Source organism: Staurois parvus, unplaced genomic scaffold (genome assembly GCF_062004578.1).
Source record: "Staurois parvus isolate SC_StPar_1 unplaced genomic scaffold, SC_StPar_1.0 ptg000671l, whole genome shotgun sequence".
Classification (NCBI taxonomy): Eukaryota; Metazoa; Chordata; class Amphibia; order Anura; family Ranidae; genus Staurois; species Staurois parvus.
Window position 1 is genome coordinate 2,487,434 of NW_028318467.1, and position 16,391 is coordinate 2,503,824.

Consider the following 16,391-nt stretch of genomic DNA (forward strand, 5'->3'; position numbering starts at 1 on the left):
ATTACAACCTTGAGACAAGGAGTCCAAAATCGATAAGGCCCCTTTCCCATGGGCAATCCAATCAGGTCCGCCTGATCAGGCAGACCTGATCCAATGGTCCTTGCATTCCTATGGACCGGTGGATGCAAACTGACTTGGGACCTTTTTCTCTCCGCCTAGGTGGATGGGATCAGAGGGCAGTCAGGTCTAAACGGACAGCCAGTGCGATTACAGCCAACCGCCCAAAGAGCAGATTGGGCTACGTGCGCGTCTGCTCTGCATAAACTGACCAGACACGGACCTGTCATCTGCCCATTCTGCTCAGCAGGGGATCAGAGTACAGATCCCCTCCTGAGCAAAGTGGATTTCACCCCATCTGAATGGGGCCTAACATAGGAGACAATATATATACAGAGTAGGTTCCCATTAGCATAGTACAAATATCCTTAGCTGGGGAGTGACGTAAATATTAACAGTATCTGCATTTAGTCAGACAAGATCTGAGGCATCCATGTGAGAATCCATAATGAACCCATTGACACATCATAACACTAGCCACTTAAGAGGTATATAAGATAGTAAGAATTATTAGGGAAAAATAAAAAGAATAAAGGAGAGGAAGAAACAAGTATTGGTACATTATTTTACTGATTCATAGAAATCGCTGTATGTATCATGAAAATCTCTTGAATGTCACATTAAAAATAAAAGGCTTAGTGGCAGATGACTATGTTCTCTATTGTGGTTTGAATATAAAATATTTAGGATCAAGTTCAACGTTTCTATAAAGCAGAAGAATGGTATAATGGCATATACCTTCAATGGACATCTGCAACTGGATTTTCCGTGGCACGTGTTCTGTAATGAAAGATGCCGTACTGACACAAGAGCCATAGACAGTGCTTAGATGTCAGAATCATATACAGATTGCTATACACGGGAACTTGTTCAGTCAGCATCTGCCACTCTCTACTGCCAGGCGGTCTGAGCCTGCAATCATGGCAAAAAGTGCTGCAGGTGCAGACACCTCTGTGGGGCACTTTCAATGTGCAATCAGCCAAAATTGGCATCCTGGAGAGAGGCCTCTCATCAATCAGCTGGAGAGCCATAGAAAACACAGCACAGTGTATGGGAATGATCCATTCTGTAACCTTCTCTGCGCTGAATGAATGAAGGTTCCATATCTCCCTTTTCTTTTCTAACCTAAAGGCAAATTCCGATTGGTCATTACAGATGATACACACTGAAAGACTTCATTAACCGCAATTGTGATGCTGTTCTGTCTGAATGTTCCCTTCCGTACTAGGGCCAGTAGACCTATGGACACGGAAACTTATGAACAAAAGCTAGTTCAAAGTGGAAATACAGAATTCCTTTATGCATGTACACTTTGATCATTTTAAGGATGAGAGGCTTTGAATTTTTGTCTGCAATTTTGCGAACTTCAAAAACTTCCCGATTTCAACCTTTTCTGGCCTGACAACACGTGATTAGACTCAGAAAACAATGCTGAGAGTATGTTTGGAATGGTTTGCTTTTAAAATGGAAAGGTTAACACCACAAAAAGCTTGTTTGTTCAATGTACTCAAAAACACTGCCCAAAATATATATCTGTGTATATGGGTGTGAACAATGAACAATCCATAGATTTATTTAGTTATGCAAATCAAAACTTTTGCAATTCGCCAGTTTTTTTTCTTCCAGCCATATTCCAATAGCAGGCTGCACACTAATGGAGATGTTTCACCAACTGTTCAGCTGTTTGAGAAATGTTACACTGTGGACTTGAACCAGTTGACTGGCATCGAGTTACTGACTTAAACAAGCACACAGACTAGGAATTGCCACTTTATTGGCTGCATGCTAGTTTCAAGCAGGCAGGTGACTAGTCAGTGTGACCATAATGTAGGACTGTGCTGGAGACATTAGTCTGTGAGCCACACCATATGGTCTAAAGCCTGTTGACACCCTTCCATATTATTGAGTTTAGGTGTTTCCAGTAAAGGAGAGTGTCAATGCTACAGCATACAAAGCAATATTAGGTGACCATGAACTTTCAGCCTTGTGGTAACAGTTTGGGGAAGGCCCTTTTCTGTTCTAGCATAGGCTTACTCCATAAAAAAATGGTTTAACCAGTTTGGTGTAGAGGATGCAAGTGATCTGTACAAGCCCTTAGCACAACCCTACCGAGCACCTCTGGGATGAATCGGAAAGGCCAATGGTGAGCCAGGTCTTCTCACCCAACGTCAATACCCGACCTGACATACTGCAATATCTTGTGGAAAGCCTTCCTGGAGGAGAAGGTCGTTACAGCTGCAAAGGAGGAGGGGGGGGGGGACAAATGCAAAAAATAATAGCCATAGTTTTGGAACAGTGGGTCCACAAATTGTTGGCCATATAGTGTACTTCATGGGCAAAAGACTGTTGTTGTGACAGATGCAGTGTATTCTGCAAATGCAGAAAAGTGTAAGCTATAAATTACAAAAATAAATAAATGGAACCCATAATCAGGACACAATAAGCAATGCAAACTATAAAAAAAATGTAAGGAGTGAAAACATCTGCTCACATGAAGATAAGCTGAAAATCTTAGGTTATTTTTTCACTGGAAGGTGATGGACCATAAACGAAAAAGTGTATATGTTTTAGAATATGCATTACAAAGATAAGGTGACAGTGTCACGTTTAATCGGGTGTATTTTTATTGTTCACAAGAACAATACACAGTTTAAGATATCCATTTCTAATTAAGCACTTCAGATTGAATGAAGAAACAAGATGTCATTTGTGTGTCATCTGTGCTCATATCTTGTTGTGTGGATCTCATTCTAGAAACACTAACTACAAGGCATGTGAATTACTCTTTATTAGGCCATAACATTCCTCTTTCTCTCATTTGTTATTTTTAATCATTGAAATAATATCTCAATAGCCTTTGATATCCCATCTCCATGGTGACCTTAGTGTAACAGTTGATGGAGGTAAACAGCCTCCTTCCAGAGAAGTAGGGGCTTGGCGATCTGAAGAAGGATTAAGATAAATTGCTGGAAATATCCTCCAGAGGAAGCGGATACATTCGAGATTTGAGTAAACAAGAATGAAGAGTATGTGCCACACTGGCACTTAAATATTACTAAATATGTACAAAAATAACTATTAAAATATACCTAAATTCTAATGTACACATATATTCAATCCCCTTTTTCTGTTTGCATTTGTAGGATAACAGAAGAGAGAGAGAGTGTGAGAGAAAAAAAAACAATAAGCTAGAGCAAGAACAATAGAGAAATGCTGAAGGTTAAGGCAAGCCTGCACTCAAATAATAATGATTCTAATGGCTCCTTATGGAAGCCTTGAAAACTCCTTTACAGTATCTGGAACACTGGGAAAAGGATTTGAGCATTACCTTTTTCTACAGAAGCACAATCTAATTACTCACTATGTCCTTTCGATCTTCCATAAGTAGTAAATACAAGCGTAGCGCACCCCCTAGAGAGCTGTTGCTAGTTTGGGCCTATTTCCTCCCCTTAGCAAACACACAGCCAGGCACACAGCCTTTTTGCCAGTCTCTCTCTGGCTGAAGAAGCAGTCTAGCACTTTGTTTTTGTTGTTTTTATTAGAGAACGATAGTGAACTGTGGAACTTGAACAGGTTGAGGACTGCTAACTTCCTGGCTGTGCTTGTCACCTCTTTACAAAAAGCTTGTATTCCTTCTGCTGCACCTGTACAACGCCTGACGGTACCCCTGCTTGGCTGTAGTGGAACACTTCAGGTTGTACTTCCCTTAGCAAAAGCTCCATAGAATCTCTACGCTGCCTGTGATCCTATCCACTTCCCAAGACTAAAGCACTACAGTCACTCTTGCAACACTGGGGTTTTGTACTCACTCAGCCACAGGATCATTGGTTGCCTCCTCCCAATATCCACCAGGCCCTTTTCCTGTGAGGGAGATGAAGACTCACTCAGCTTCATGGACAACTTACATTCTCTCTCACAGCTTCCTTCCTGACTCTCTCCCGTGAGGTCTCACCTGACCTCTGGATTCCTAGGATGTTCCTTGTTCAGGTCCCCTTAGCCAGACCTAGCTGGGACCCTCAATGCCTTCTGCTGGCTCCTTCCCTGGCATCTGCCCAGGAGAGCATGGACCCTAAGCAGGGGTCTCATTTTGGCTGGATCCTGAATGCTGCCCTACTCCGGCATGTTGCAATCTTCTCTTGCTGCTCAGACTCAAACTATTCATGGGCTCTTTCCCACCTCCTGAGTACACTTCCCCAGGGACTGTGGAAATATTCAGAATACAGTCTCTGCCCTCCCACCCACTCTGGAATCCTCCAGAGAGTTCCAGAATACAGGGGGAAGTAGCAGAGCAGCAGCCTGTGAAAACCTGAGCAGCCCTAACCAATCAGCCCTACTGTTCCACTGATTACAGTGAGCCAAACTAAATTTACCTAACAGCCTTTCCTAAACCCAGGAAATGCTACATCAGTTACAAATTGGTACCGTGTTCCTGTGGTGCTAAATTCCATGTATCCTACCCTCCCAGGAACATGTTGTGGATGCGGACAAGGTCACAGAGATATGCTATACATTTTTTGGTCCTGCACAATTCTAGATAATTTCTGGACATGAGTACATTAAATTTTCCCAGAATTTACAGAAATAACAATTCCTAAGGGACCTGAGTTTTCTTCTTCATGCATCATAATTCAATTATATAAAAAACAAATACCTGTATTGCCTTATCCAGTAAATACTGCTCTCTCCTGCTTCCTATCACTATGGAAAACTTTGAAACAATTAATAATTGAACATTAGCTCAAATGGGTAGACAGCCTAACTAGATTGTAAGCTTGAAAGAGCAGGGCCCTCGATCCCCTCATGTTTTGCATTGTATTGGTATTGTTCTGTCACATGTTCTGTCCCCCTTTGTAATGTACAGCGCTGAGCGAACTATTGGCGCTTTATAAATACTGAATAATAATAATAACTAGCTGTTTCAAAAACACGCACTCCTGTACAAACGAACTGAAAACATTTCTCATAGACTAAACAAGTAGAGTGGGGCAAAAAAGTATTTAGTCAGCCACCAATTGTGCAATTTCTCCCACTTAAAAAGATGAGAGAGGCCTGTAATTGGCATCATAGGTAGACCTCAACTATGAGAGACAAAATGAGAAAAAAAATCCAGACAATCACATTGGCTGATTTGGAAAGAATTTATTTGCAAATTATGGTGGAAAATAAGTATTTGGTCACCTACAAACAAGCAAGATTTCTGACTCTCACAGACCTGTACCTTCTTCTTTAAGAGGCTCCTCTGTCCTGCACTCATTACCTGTATCAATGGCACCTGTTTGAACTTGTTATCAGTATAAAAGACACCTGTCCACAACCTCAAACAGTCACACTCAAAACTCCACTATGGTGAAGACCAAAGAGCTGTCGAAGGACACCAGGAACAAAATTGTAGACCTGCACCAGGCTGGGAAGACTGAATCTGCAATAGGCAAGCAGCTTGGTGTGAACGAATCAACTGTGGGAGCAATAATTAGAAAATGGAAGACATACAAGACCACTGATAATCTCCCTCGATCTGGGGCTCCACGCAAGATCTCACCCCGTGGGGTCAAAATGATCACAAGAACGGTGAGCACAAATCCCAGGACCACACGGGGGGACCTAGTGAATGACCTGCAGAGAGCTGGGACCAAAGTAACAAAGGCTACCATCAGTAATACACTACGCCGCCAGGGACGCAGATCCTGCAGTGCCAGACGTGTCCCCCTGCTTAAGCCAGTACATGTCCGGGCGCGTCTGAAGTTTGCTAGAGAGCATTTGGATGATCCGGAAGAGGATTGGGAGAATGTCATATGGTCAGATGAAACCAAAATAGAACTGTTTGGTAGAAACACAACTCGTCGTGTTTGGAGGAGAGAGAATGCTGAGTTGCATCCAAATAACACCATACCTACTGTGAAGCATGGGGGTGGCAACATCATGCTTTGGGGCTGTTTCTCCGCAATGGGACCAGGATGACTGATCCATGTACAGGACAGAATGAATGGGGCCATGTATCGTGAGATTTTGAGTGCAAACCTCCTTCCATCAGCAAGGGCATTGAAGATGAAACGTGGCTCTCATCTTTTTAAGTGGGAGAACTTGCACAAATGGTGGCTGATTAAATACTTTTTTGCCCCACTGTATATTGCATTGCATTTTTTTTATGTTCTTGACCATGTCTGTCTACTTTATCCAAAATTTCCTTCAAAGTGGCTACTTAAAGTGGTTAAAATGCTCAGCTTCTCCTCAGCTTCCCCCCCCCCCATACTTACCTGAGCCAGAGGCTCCTGCTGCGCGCACTCTTGAGTGTCCCCATATCGAGTGGCTTACTATGGGAACACTTTGGTGGAGGGAGGAGCCCAGAGTGCCAGCAGAGGACCTGAATGAGCAGGATTGGGGCTACTCTGTGCAAAACCATTGCACAGAGCAGGTAGTTATAACATGTTTGTCATTTAAAAAACAATATTTTAAAGTCTCCAACCACTTTAAGTGATAACAGGGGTATGCTTCCCCATGTAGTGCACCTTGCACTCCCTTCTTTTTCCCTTCCTCCCTCCTTGCCCATGCCTTAATTCCCATTTGACATCACATTTGTTATTCACCTGGCACCTTGGTCCAGACCCCCCAATGCCAATGTAAACTCCAATCTATCCCCCTGGAGAGGCATTCCACATTGTCATTAATTATTGGGTTATGACATGCCTTTATTATGACCTGTTCATGCTATAACACAGAGAGTTGAGCTGTGTACTATGGTATGGGGGCTCCTGAACTTTCATCTCACCTGGTTCACATTGATTATAATGTGTCCAGACTCTCTTTCACCTACACCATCCTACATGAATGCATTGTGTATGTACTTCCTTGTTACACACTAACCTGGTGAAGTTCAATTTTGGAATTGTCAAATGTGCCTTCTTTTTTCCACCGTTTTGTTCTTGTAATATGATACAACTATAATTAAAGAATGCAAAAAAAAAATAACCCCAAAATATTTTAGGAGAAGCTCCAGTAAAATGTTCATATTTTTTTGAATAGTGAGTGGTGAAGGGTTAGTCTCTGTCTGTCTGTTTTTTTGTCTTAACTTCCCAGAAATGGGAAATCGCTTTATGTCACGGATCCCCCACACGCCACGCCCACAGCGACTAGCTAACCGAGGCACGCACGTGCGGCCGTGACAGGGGGTATGAGGGAATAAAGGGGACATAACTTTGAATATATAAAACTGTATATAAGATCAGCCGTGATATCCTTCCACAGCCCGCACTACCTCTGGCCACCATCGGAGGGAGACTCCACTCCAATCCAGCTGGTCGACCACACACTGGCAGATGCAAATCTTATATACAATCTGCTGCACTGACTAGGGTTGAGGACCAGCTTAGTAATTACACACCCTTCTAGGATCCCTCCAGCTACCCTACAGCTTGAACCCCGGTGTTAATCACTCTTCCACTGTCCACACACCCCCCCACACCAGACATACCACAAAAGGTAGCCTGCCACCACCCAACAGAACGGTCTGCTGGGACACCCCACACACACAGATCTCCGTCTGGCCGATCTGTTACCTTTTACAATCTGCACACAATCTGCCCACACACAGTGCATTTGCATACAGATTGGCAATGAGCTTGACCGAGCATTTAAAGGCAATAAAATACAATACAATCTAATCTAATCCAATCTAATCTCTCCAATCTAATCTCTCCGAAGATATGAGCACATGCTTAAATACACAGAAGTCACTAATTAATTTTAAGATTTAATTTCCCGAAAGTGGGCAGTGCATAAAATATGTACAAAATATAAAAAGTTACAGAAATACAAAAAATACAAGAAGACACACAAATGACTATTCACTATAAAATAAAAGGGAATAAAAAACAGAGATAAAACTTTTACCAAGATCTATCCTGCGACTGGAGCAAGTCAGGGAGAAAAAGCAACCCGTTGGTCGATCGAACCAGCTCCATACGAATTACAAATGTCCCAGTGTTCAGGGACTCAATTTATGGGGATATGGACGTAGGCAGGGCATTAGTCCTCGGCCAATTGACCATGGGGGGCTGCTCCTGTACCTGCTCACAGGATGTTCTGGGTGCGGACCTGCCCAAGTTCAATTGGACCAAGACCGACTTGAAACACCAAGTCAGGGATTGGATTTCAAACACCAGCGCATCAGCCCGATCGCGACAGTACCAAACACTGTTCGACTGTCGCAATCTAGCGCCACCTAACCATTTCCTGCATTTTCCTGGCCTTCTACCTAAGTCACAAATATGATTTTTAGATGTCGATGTGACGCACAGAATGCCCTACAAGATGGGAGTATGTTCATCTCTCTGCAACTAATATTTTAGCTTTTATGAGAGATGAAACATACCCCTTTTGATGGATGGATATATTTTTAGCTCCCTGCTGTCATGAAGCAGAACTGTCTGGAGCCACTTCCTCCTAAAACAGTTTCCCCAGAAGGTGACAAAACCTTATTTAGCACAAAGGTGACACTTTCAGAGGAAGCCAGGTTTTTCAGAAGCCAATTGATGCTAATTGATGAGCTCTAATTGATAAGCTCTAATTGAGGAGCTCCTGTCTGAATACCTATGACTGAATATACATCCTTAATGACAATGGAATGCCCCTAAGGTTACGATTATATCTTGCCAATGATCATATCCTATCCACTCGAATCTTACATGTACGTTACACTTTAACTTGAACAAAGACAAAAATACATTTTAGTTGGGTGAGAAAGAGTTAGAAATTTTCTAAGGGCCCATTCACACTGTTTTAGTGTGTTAACACTCACCTTTATGCGCACTAATGTGTGTTGCTTTAAGGCAGACCATTCATTTGAATGAACCACCAACACAACTAGAATGAACCAAAAAAGGTACCCTTTTTGATAGCACAACACACAGCAAACATTAGTGTGTTAACCTGCAGCACATGTCCATCAGCAAGGTGCATCGGTGTGCTATTTAGAACAAATAGCAGTGCATTGCATTAACATATGTAATGTGCATTGCAGAAACATAAGCATTACTGTACTGTTTTTCTGTGAATGGGCCCACAATGGTTTTTTTTCCATCTGTGGCTTCCAGTCCCTGTAACAACCACTCTGTTTCTTATATTTCAAGTGTCAAAAGGACAGGATGTTGCAGACACTCTCCACAGTAGGGCCACAGACAGAAATAAAAACCTGATAGAATTTTAACCCTTCCCTCTATCCAAAAATAAGAGTTAGCCTTTAAATACTGTCAGTACATGATTGTTATTTAAGTATATATTTGTTCTAAAGTGTACCAACTGTATCTTCCCATACGTTTAGTCTTATCATGGAGGTGGGAGGGTCTCTTTTATGCAAATAATGACTTTAGGTAGGAAGGCACTTTTCCAAACCTCCTCTCATCTACTACACCCCACAACTGTTAGTAAAATGGCGCATCATTGTGGTGGGCCAGTGCCAGAAGCGAAGGACTAAACCACTAACTTCATAGCAGAAACAGCATTTGCATAATAGACTTCCCCAGACTTTAAAGCTACTGGAAACTTTAGAAGATAACAAGTATGGACAGACACATCTTGAAGCTTTCATTTACAACCTGCTGACAATTTTGAACTTTGCAAGTCAGAACAGGTACACTTTAATGTTTTAGCTCTGATTACCAGCCTTCTTACCTTTCCTATTGGGTTTCTTTGTTTATTTACATTATAAAGAATGCAGCAGGAAGCATGGGGCCCTGTGGCCAGATGAGGCAGAATTGGAAACACATTTGAATAGATATTACCATACAGAGGAACAGTAATTCAGATAAGTGGTGATTTTCTATATCTTCTCTTAAATGCATCTTCTCTGTGTTACAGACACAACCACGGGATGGAAAGCGGGAAAGCATAAGCAGCACACTTTTCGTGTCACCCACGGATATTGAAAATGGTCAGACCATCACGTGTCGTGCCATTAATAAGGCCATTCCAGGAGGAAAAGACACAACAGTCACCATAAACATCCAACGTAAGTCTTATTCTTTAAATGCCTAGAAGTTACAATTCCCTCAATGCATGCAGAAGGAGCACCTGCCTAAGCCAACTGGCATATTATTATTATGAAAAACAACAATGATTAAGAGACAAAGACATGTGGCTCTGGTGCACTGGGTAGTTTTGATACCACACAGAGACTTGGTATTTCTGGTCCCTTTTGCTAATCACCCAGCTTTAAACAGTCCCGATTTAACATAGTCCCAGTATTCCAAGATTTCTCTCTGGAATGTCTTTGGTCTACGGTATGCTAAAACTTGCTAGCCAGCAAATCAAACCTAATTAAAATATGTTTCAACTAAATAAAAGGTGCACACATTTCTAAAAGTATATGAAATCAAGGTACCTCTGTAAATAATGGAGATATTCTACCCTATAGGAGTATCAGCAGTGGAACATTTATAGCAGTGGCTAAACATAGAGCATGCTTACTTGGTGGATTAACTCATTCTCCTTAAAGGGACAAGGTAGTAAAAAGTAGTTGAAGATTTCTTAAATGTGGGTACAAAATGTAGCAAAAAGAAAAAGTAGTAGCTGACTAATAATTTTAAACTTAGCAGTGGAGGTTTAATGGCTGCCATGGAGAAAAGAGTGGTGGGGAAATACTGGAGAGGTGAGTGTGCAATGTTTTGGGGAGGGGTTGTCTTTTTGTGAAGATTATTTATTTTTTGGTGGTAGCATTTATGTGGCGGGAAAACAAGATATTAGCTGATTTTATAAGTCATAATTTGGTACTTTGTGTTCATGAGCCTTTTTGGAAATATTGTAGATAATGGGCCAAAACACCTATATTCAATAGTAAAATGTTTCTAGAAATTATTTTTAAATATTAGCAGCTATGAAAATTTCAAAACCTAAAGTAGAACCATAAGCCTGTTCTACCCATCTCACTACTTCATACGTAACCTTCACTGCAGACACTGCTGCTCCCAGATCTCATGACATGCCTAGGTATTTGTTGAAGTAATCTATGCGGAAGGCGAAGATAGAAGAGCCTATATTCAGATTTTCCGTTTCAGCAGATATCGTGCAACTAAATGCCAACACATGGTAACTAGTAAATTCATAGAGCACTGGCCAAGCATTACAGGATATGTGTTACCCATTAGTACTTTAAGGAAATAGAATAGACCAGGAGACCAAAATGGAAAGCTGCAGCATTTAAGTAAAATGCAGACAGACTGGTAAAGAAAAATGTGAAAATCAAAAATCACACACACTTGAGGAATGTTTCTTCTTACATTGAAAATTATGGATGATGCCAATATTTTATATTGTAAAGCGCTGAGCAAACTGTTGGCGCTATATAAATCCTGTGTAATAATAATAATAATATTAGGATGGAGAACATTATCAGAAAATTGTACAGTGGAAAAAAAGGACTTAAAATGTGGTGAAGTATTCTGCAAAATCTAATTATTTGGATTATTTTACCCTTTAAACTATGGGAAGTTGACAATCCTATACAGACATTACCATCAGACATATTCACTATTAATAAAAGGAAGACATGGCCATTCTGACCTTTGTAAATAGGCCCCAAAGTCAGTAGTATCTCATACAGTATGGCTGTCCTGGAAGTCCTGTCAATGTAAATCACCCTCTCGTCTCATCTATCACAAGTCCTTACAGATTCCTGATTAAGAATTTATAAATTGTTATCATGGAATGCCATTAGGCAGAGATTAAATTGGGAAAGAAGCTGAAACTGGGTAGGATGGTTATCGAGATATGCACTTTAATAATTTTCCATCAATCAGTAATAAGTGAAGCATGCAGAGACTGACCATTTTCCATAAATTCCCTGAAACAACCCAGAACTGAGCGGCTAACAAGAACAACCACAACCAAATAACAGCATTCTGGGGTTAGGGGGTGGTATAGTGATAGTGTCATAAATTATGATGCATGCTTACTCATGGAATTTATCAAATTTTTGTTGATTCTTGATTTGTTGCTCTTGCTTTGATCCAGAGCATGCCATACCAAAGTCTCAAAGTGACATCTGACAGTTTCAAGAGGGGCAGTTATTTATTTTCTCAATGGTTTGCCTAATGCATATTTTTAAAATGTATCTAAAACCAAAGCCATTTTTTTGTATAGGATAGGGTAGGAAAAGACTGTCAGTTTTTTTGTTGTGTTCTTTGTCCCGTTGGGGAGAGTTCTCTTAAAATCCCCTAAATAAAGTAAGATCACATCTATCCAAAGTGAGGGTAATTCCTTGCTCAGACCAGTTATCACTGGAGGGAAGATTTCCCTTCTATTCTTGTTCTCATTACAACTCATAATTTGTGATAATTGGTTATCGACCAAATAGAGGGGTGAATCTCCCCAGTGTGTAGACTACAGTAAACAATTGACAGAGGTCCTAACCTCAAACACCTCCTCCAAATCTTAAGGATATACAGCTGTTAAAATAAGTATTGAACACATCACCATTTTTCTCAGTATATATATTTCTAAAGGTGCTATTGACATGAAATTTTCACCACATGTCGATAACAACCCATGCAATTCATACATACTGTACAAAGAAACCAAAAGCCCCATTAGACATGGACGGAGCTGCCTAAACATGGATGCATGAAATATCCTCCACACGGATGTTGGTTTGAACAAGACCTTAAACTACTGCTAAAATTCTTGAAGTCCCTGTTGTAATTTATTCAGTTACCAAAGAATAATATACAGCCTTTTAGTAAAGAAGTGGTGCAATTGTTTGGAAAGATCAACTACATGGAACCTAAATGAAGGAACATTGCAGAGAAAAGAACAGAATTACTTGGATTAAAATACGGAACACCAAACATACTGTATATGAGGATCAAAGTGTTATGAATAACGCCCACGATTATTCTTACCCAATGAACAGGCTGTCATTACATCTAAGCTTCATGTTCATTGTTACTATTTACAGAATTGGTTTTTTTTGTCCAAATGAACAGAGGTGAGAGCGAGATGCGCAGTATTCTGCTCCCTCAGAGAACAATAATTCAAGAGCTCAAAGAGAATAATGTATCAAAACAGTGTTTTGATGTCGAGATTAGAAGGACCAGATTATTGTACTCCTTTGTATATTATATTTGTTTATATGTGCTTTGTTTCATAATCTATTAATAATTTGACAGATTTTGCAATGATGTGCCCAGATATTATCTATTTAGTAAAGGAAACAACCAAAGGGCAATAATACCAACTCTGAATGATCTATGTAAATTCCATAAGAAGCTTCAATATAAAATGAGTGGAATATAGAAGTAAAGTTTGTTTCTTTAGCTCCCTAACACAATACCAGGGCTAGACTGCCCCAGAGGCAGGAGAGGTACCCCTCTCAGGAGCTTTGGTGAAAAGGGTGCAGCTGGGGCAGGAGCCTCTGCTCTCCAGCCATCTCTTGTGCTCTACAATATACAGATTAGCCCTGCTGTTTATGCTGGGGGATTGTCTTTTCCAGTGTAGTTAACAGAACACCACTGTCCATGTGACAGTTCTCCATGTACATTATCAGGAGCTCTACTATACATTGGGGATTTTGCCAGCATTACTTAAATCTGATAAAGTGTATGTCTAGCCAAAAAACTTTTCTTCTTCATTTTGGATAGTGTGGAGGAGGAGTAAATCTCCTGTTGGATTTTAAATGCAATCTGAGGCTCTGTTAGAGAGATTTACCCTCACTTTATAGCACAGTGACAGCGGTTTAACCACAAAGGAAGTGTTAAAAAATCTGCAATAGCCAAGAAAACAATACACAATATTTAAAAAAAAAACTGCAACAGGGACACAAACAGAAATGAAAATCTGACAGGTGTTCTAGGCTTCCTCACTCTACAAAAGAACTGAAGGTACAAAGTTATAACCCATAGTGTATGACTAAGTTGCCTTTATGTAGCACTTACCCTGAAGGAGCTGCTGGTGATGATGAGTCCTCTGTTTTACCACAACTCCTAAAACTGCACAGTCCCCATTGATACAGAGGTGGGGGACAACTGATGCCTGGATAACTTAAGCGGTAGTAAGTCATCAGTGCATAAAAACGCATGGAAATTAGGCCAAAGACTACCAGATGATAAATTAGGTGAGTATATCATATCAAAGCAGATAAGCAATACAAGACTTGGCATCAAACAAACAATTCAAAGTTGCAGAACTAATAAAATGAATTCTAGCCTATCACAGGAGGAAATATGTAAACTACATCAATGTTAGTACAAACTTTAACCAAGATAACTTTTATTATGCAAATCAGACTTAAATAACTCAATGTAAATGTTCTTGAGTGCACTCTACAGTGTGACCCCAGATATGGGTATCCATAAGTGTTCTTACATGGGGCACCCCTATATGGTGAAAGAAAACACCTTGTGCCTTAAGGTTTGCGCTGGCCAGCTTGCAGTGGGGCCCTTCTGTCAGTGGTGCACAAGAGTCTGTCCCTTTAAGAGTAAGTGATGTATAGCTGCAGAGCTACTAAGGAGCAGTCTATGTAGAAATGGATGTAGCAATGGGTTAAAAGTGGGTTCTCCTCTCACTGCTCCTGGAAGGTAACAAGTCCCATTCTACATGCTTAACAGTTAGCAGATCCAGCCATCAGATCCTGGAGGCTCAGTCTCAAAGCTCTAGTTCCAACACATGGCTCGATCTCTGGCTAGTGCTGGCAGACTCAGCAACAGGTCCGTCCTCCTTCTGATGTAGATGGTTAGGCACCAGCAGCAATATCTTTGTGTACAGCACTCTTTCTCTCATGCAGTAGTGGAACATCCTGCAGCAGGTCCTCTTAGCACACGTGCCCATTGCAAAGACTCCCAGTATATCTCTTCTGCCCGGAAAAAGTAGCCCGTCTCTCCCCCCCTGTATTTAAGGATCTTGGCTCTTATAGTTTAGAGTCCATCTATCCTCTATACACTTGTATTGTGCTCTCCCTCTGAGAAAACTACAAATCCCAGTGTCCTTTGTGGCAGTTACATCCTCCCTCTGATGATGATTCAATCTGATCCTGTACTGACAGGAAAGGGGGAGAGAATAGACAGTGAGTGGGTTTACACAGATCCACGCTTGCCAGCCACTTTAGGAGGTGGGAAAGAATTTGGCTGCATCACATAGCCCAGCACTCTTTCCATGACATGCAGTATCCCAGCAGCACAGTGGTGGAGGAAGAAGGTAGATGATCACAGAGCACATGCAGCACATTCTGCTCTGACTACATTAACGATTAAAATATTTTTTTTCCTGGTCTTTGTTGCTGTTGAAAAGTTCCCATTACTTCCTGTCTGGTAAAGCATTATGAATGGGACAGGAAAGAAGGGAAAACTCTCTAATGTAGACCCGAAATGCAAGACAAACCTGTTAGGGATTTTAATCCTTCCCTACACAATCTGAAACTAGGAAAAAAAAAACTCTTGGCCTGACATACTTTTTTGTATTTCAATGGCAACAAAACACACCCACGCAGGGGCTATCAATTGCACCAATAAAAGAGGCATAATAGAGCAGACAACGCTCTAATTCCAATAAGGCAAAACGTATGCCCACGCAGGGGCTATCAATGGCACATAGGTTACAATAACATCAATAAGACTCTGACTATCGCAACTAAAGACAGTTGTCCACTGTCACATCAAAACAAACAGAAAAGGAGAGAAGAAGAGCAGAGAAGAAAGGGAAAAAAAACAAAACAAAAAAAAAAAAACCAAAGAGCAGGGGTCCACGAGCGCCAATACCAAACTCCATTACCTCCCCACACTGGCCGGGGGGAGCGTGGGAAAGGCGTATTGCAACCACGGCTCCCATACTTTCAAAAATTTATGTTGAGAGTTGTTGCATATACTCGACATCTGTTCGTTGAGCATCATAGTAGTCATACGATCCCGCACCCCCTGGAAAAGTACAAATGGACTCTTCCAGGCCTGAGCAATTGTCCTAGTAGCCGATAAAAACAAATAGGAAGCCAACCGCTGCTGACGAGCCAAGAGGCCCGGTATGGGGCAATGAAGCAAAGCATACCGAGCATCCCGGCGTATGGAGAGATGAAACAAAGTGAAAAGGAGGCCAAACACACGAGACCAAAAACGAACCAACCTCGAGCATGACCACCAGATATGCAGTACATCGCCACGATGGCCACAACCCCGAAAACATCGATCACTACAGGCAGGGTTAGCCTGGGCCAGACGAGCCGGAACCCAGTACCAACGGAACAATACCTTGTAGGCTGCTTCCAGCGTGGTCGTATTAAATGAACATTTAGCTATGAGTGACCAGGCCCTACTCCAGTCCTCCGGATCCACAGCCACTCCCAGGTCGCGTTCCCACTG

The 16,391-nt window shown here is 41.4% G+C and overlaps 1 protein-coding gene across 2 annotated transcripts in view; it reads left to right on the forward strand.

Annotated features, from left to right (window-relative positions):
- The window catches only part of KIRREL3 (kirre like nephrin family adhesion molecule 3), a 1,079,924-nt gene that overhangs the window by 822,774 nt on the left and 240,759 nt on the right, over window positions 1-16,391 (forward strand). For both annotated transcript variants that reach the window (XM_089652098.1, XM_089652099.1), the window contains exon 6: window positions 9,910-10,060. In XM_089652098.1, coding sequence (XP_089508224.1) covers window positions 9,910-10,060 — 151 coding nt within the window. The remainder of the gene's footprint in view (window positions 1-9,909; window positions 10,061-16,391) is intronic.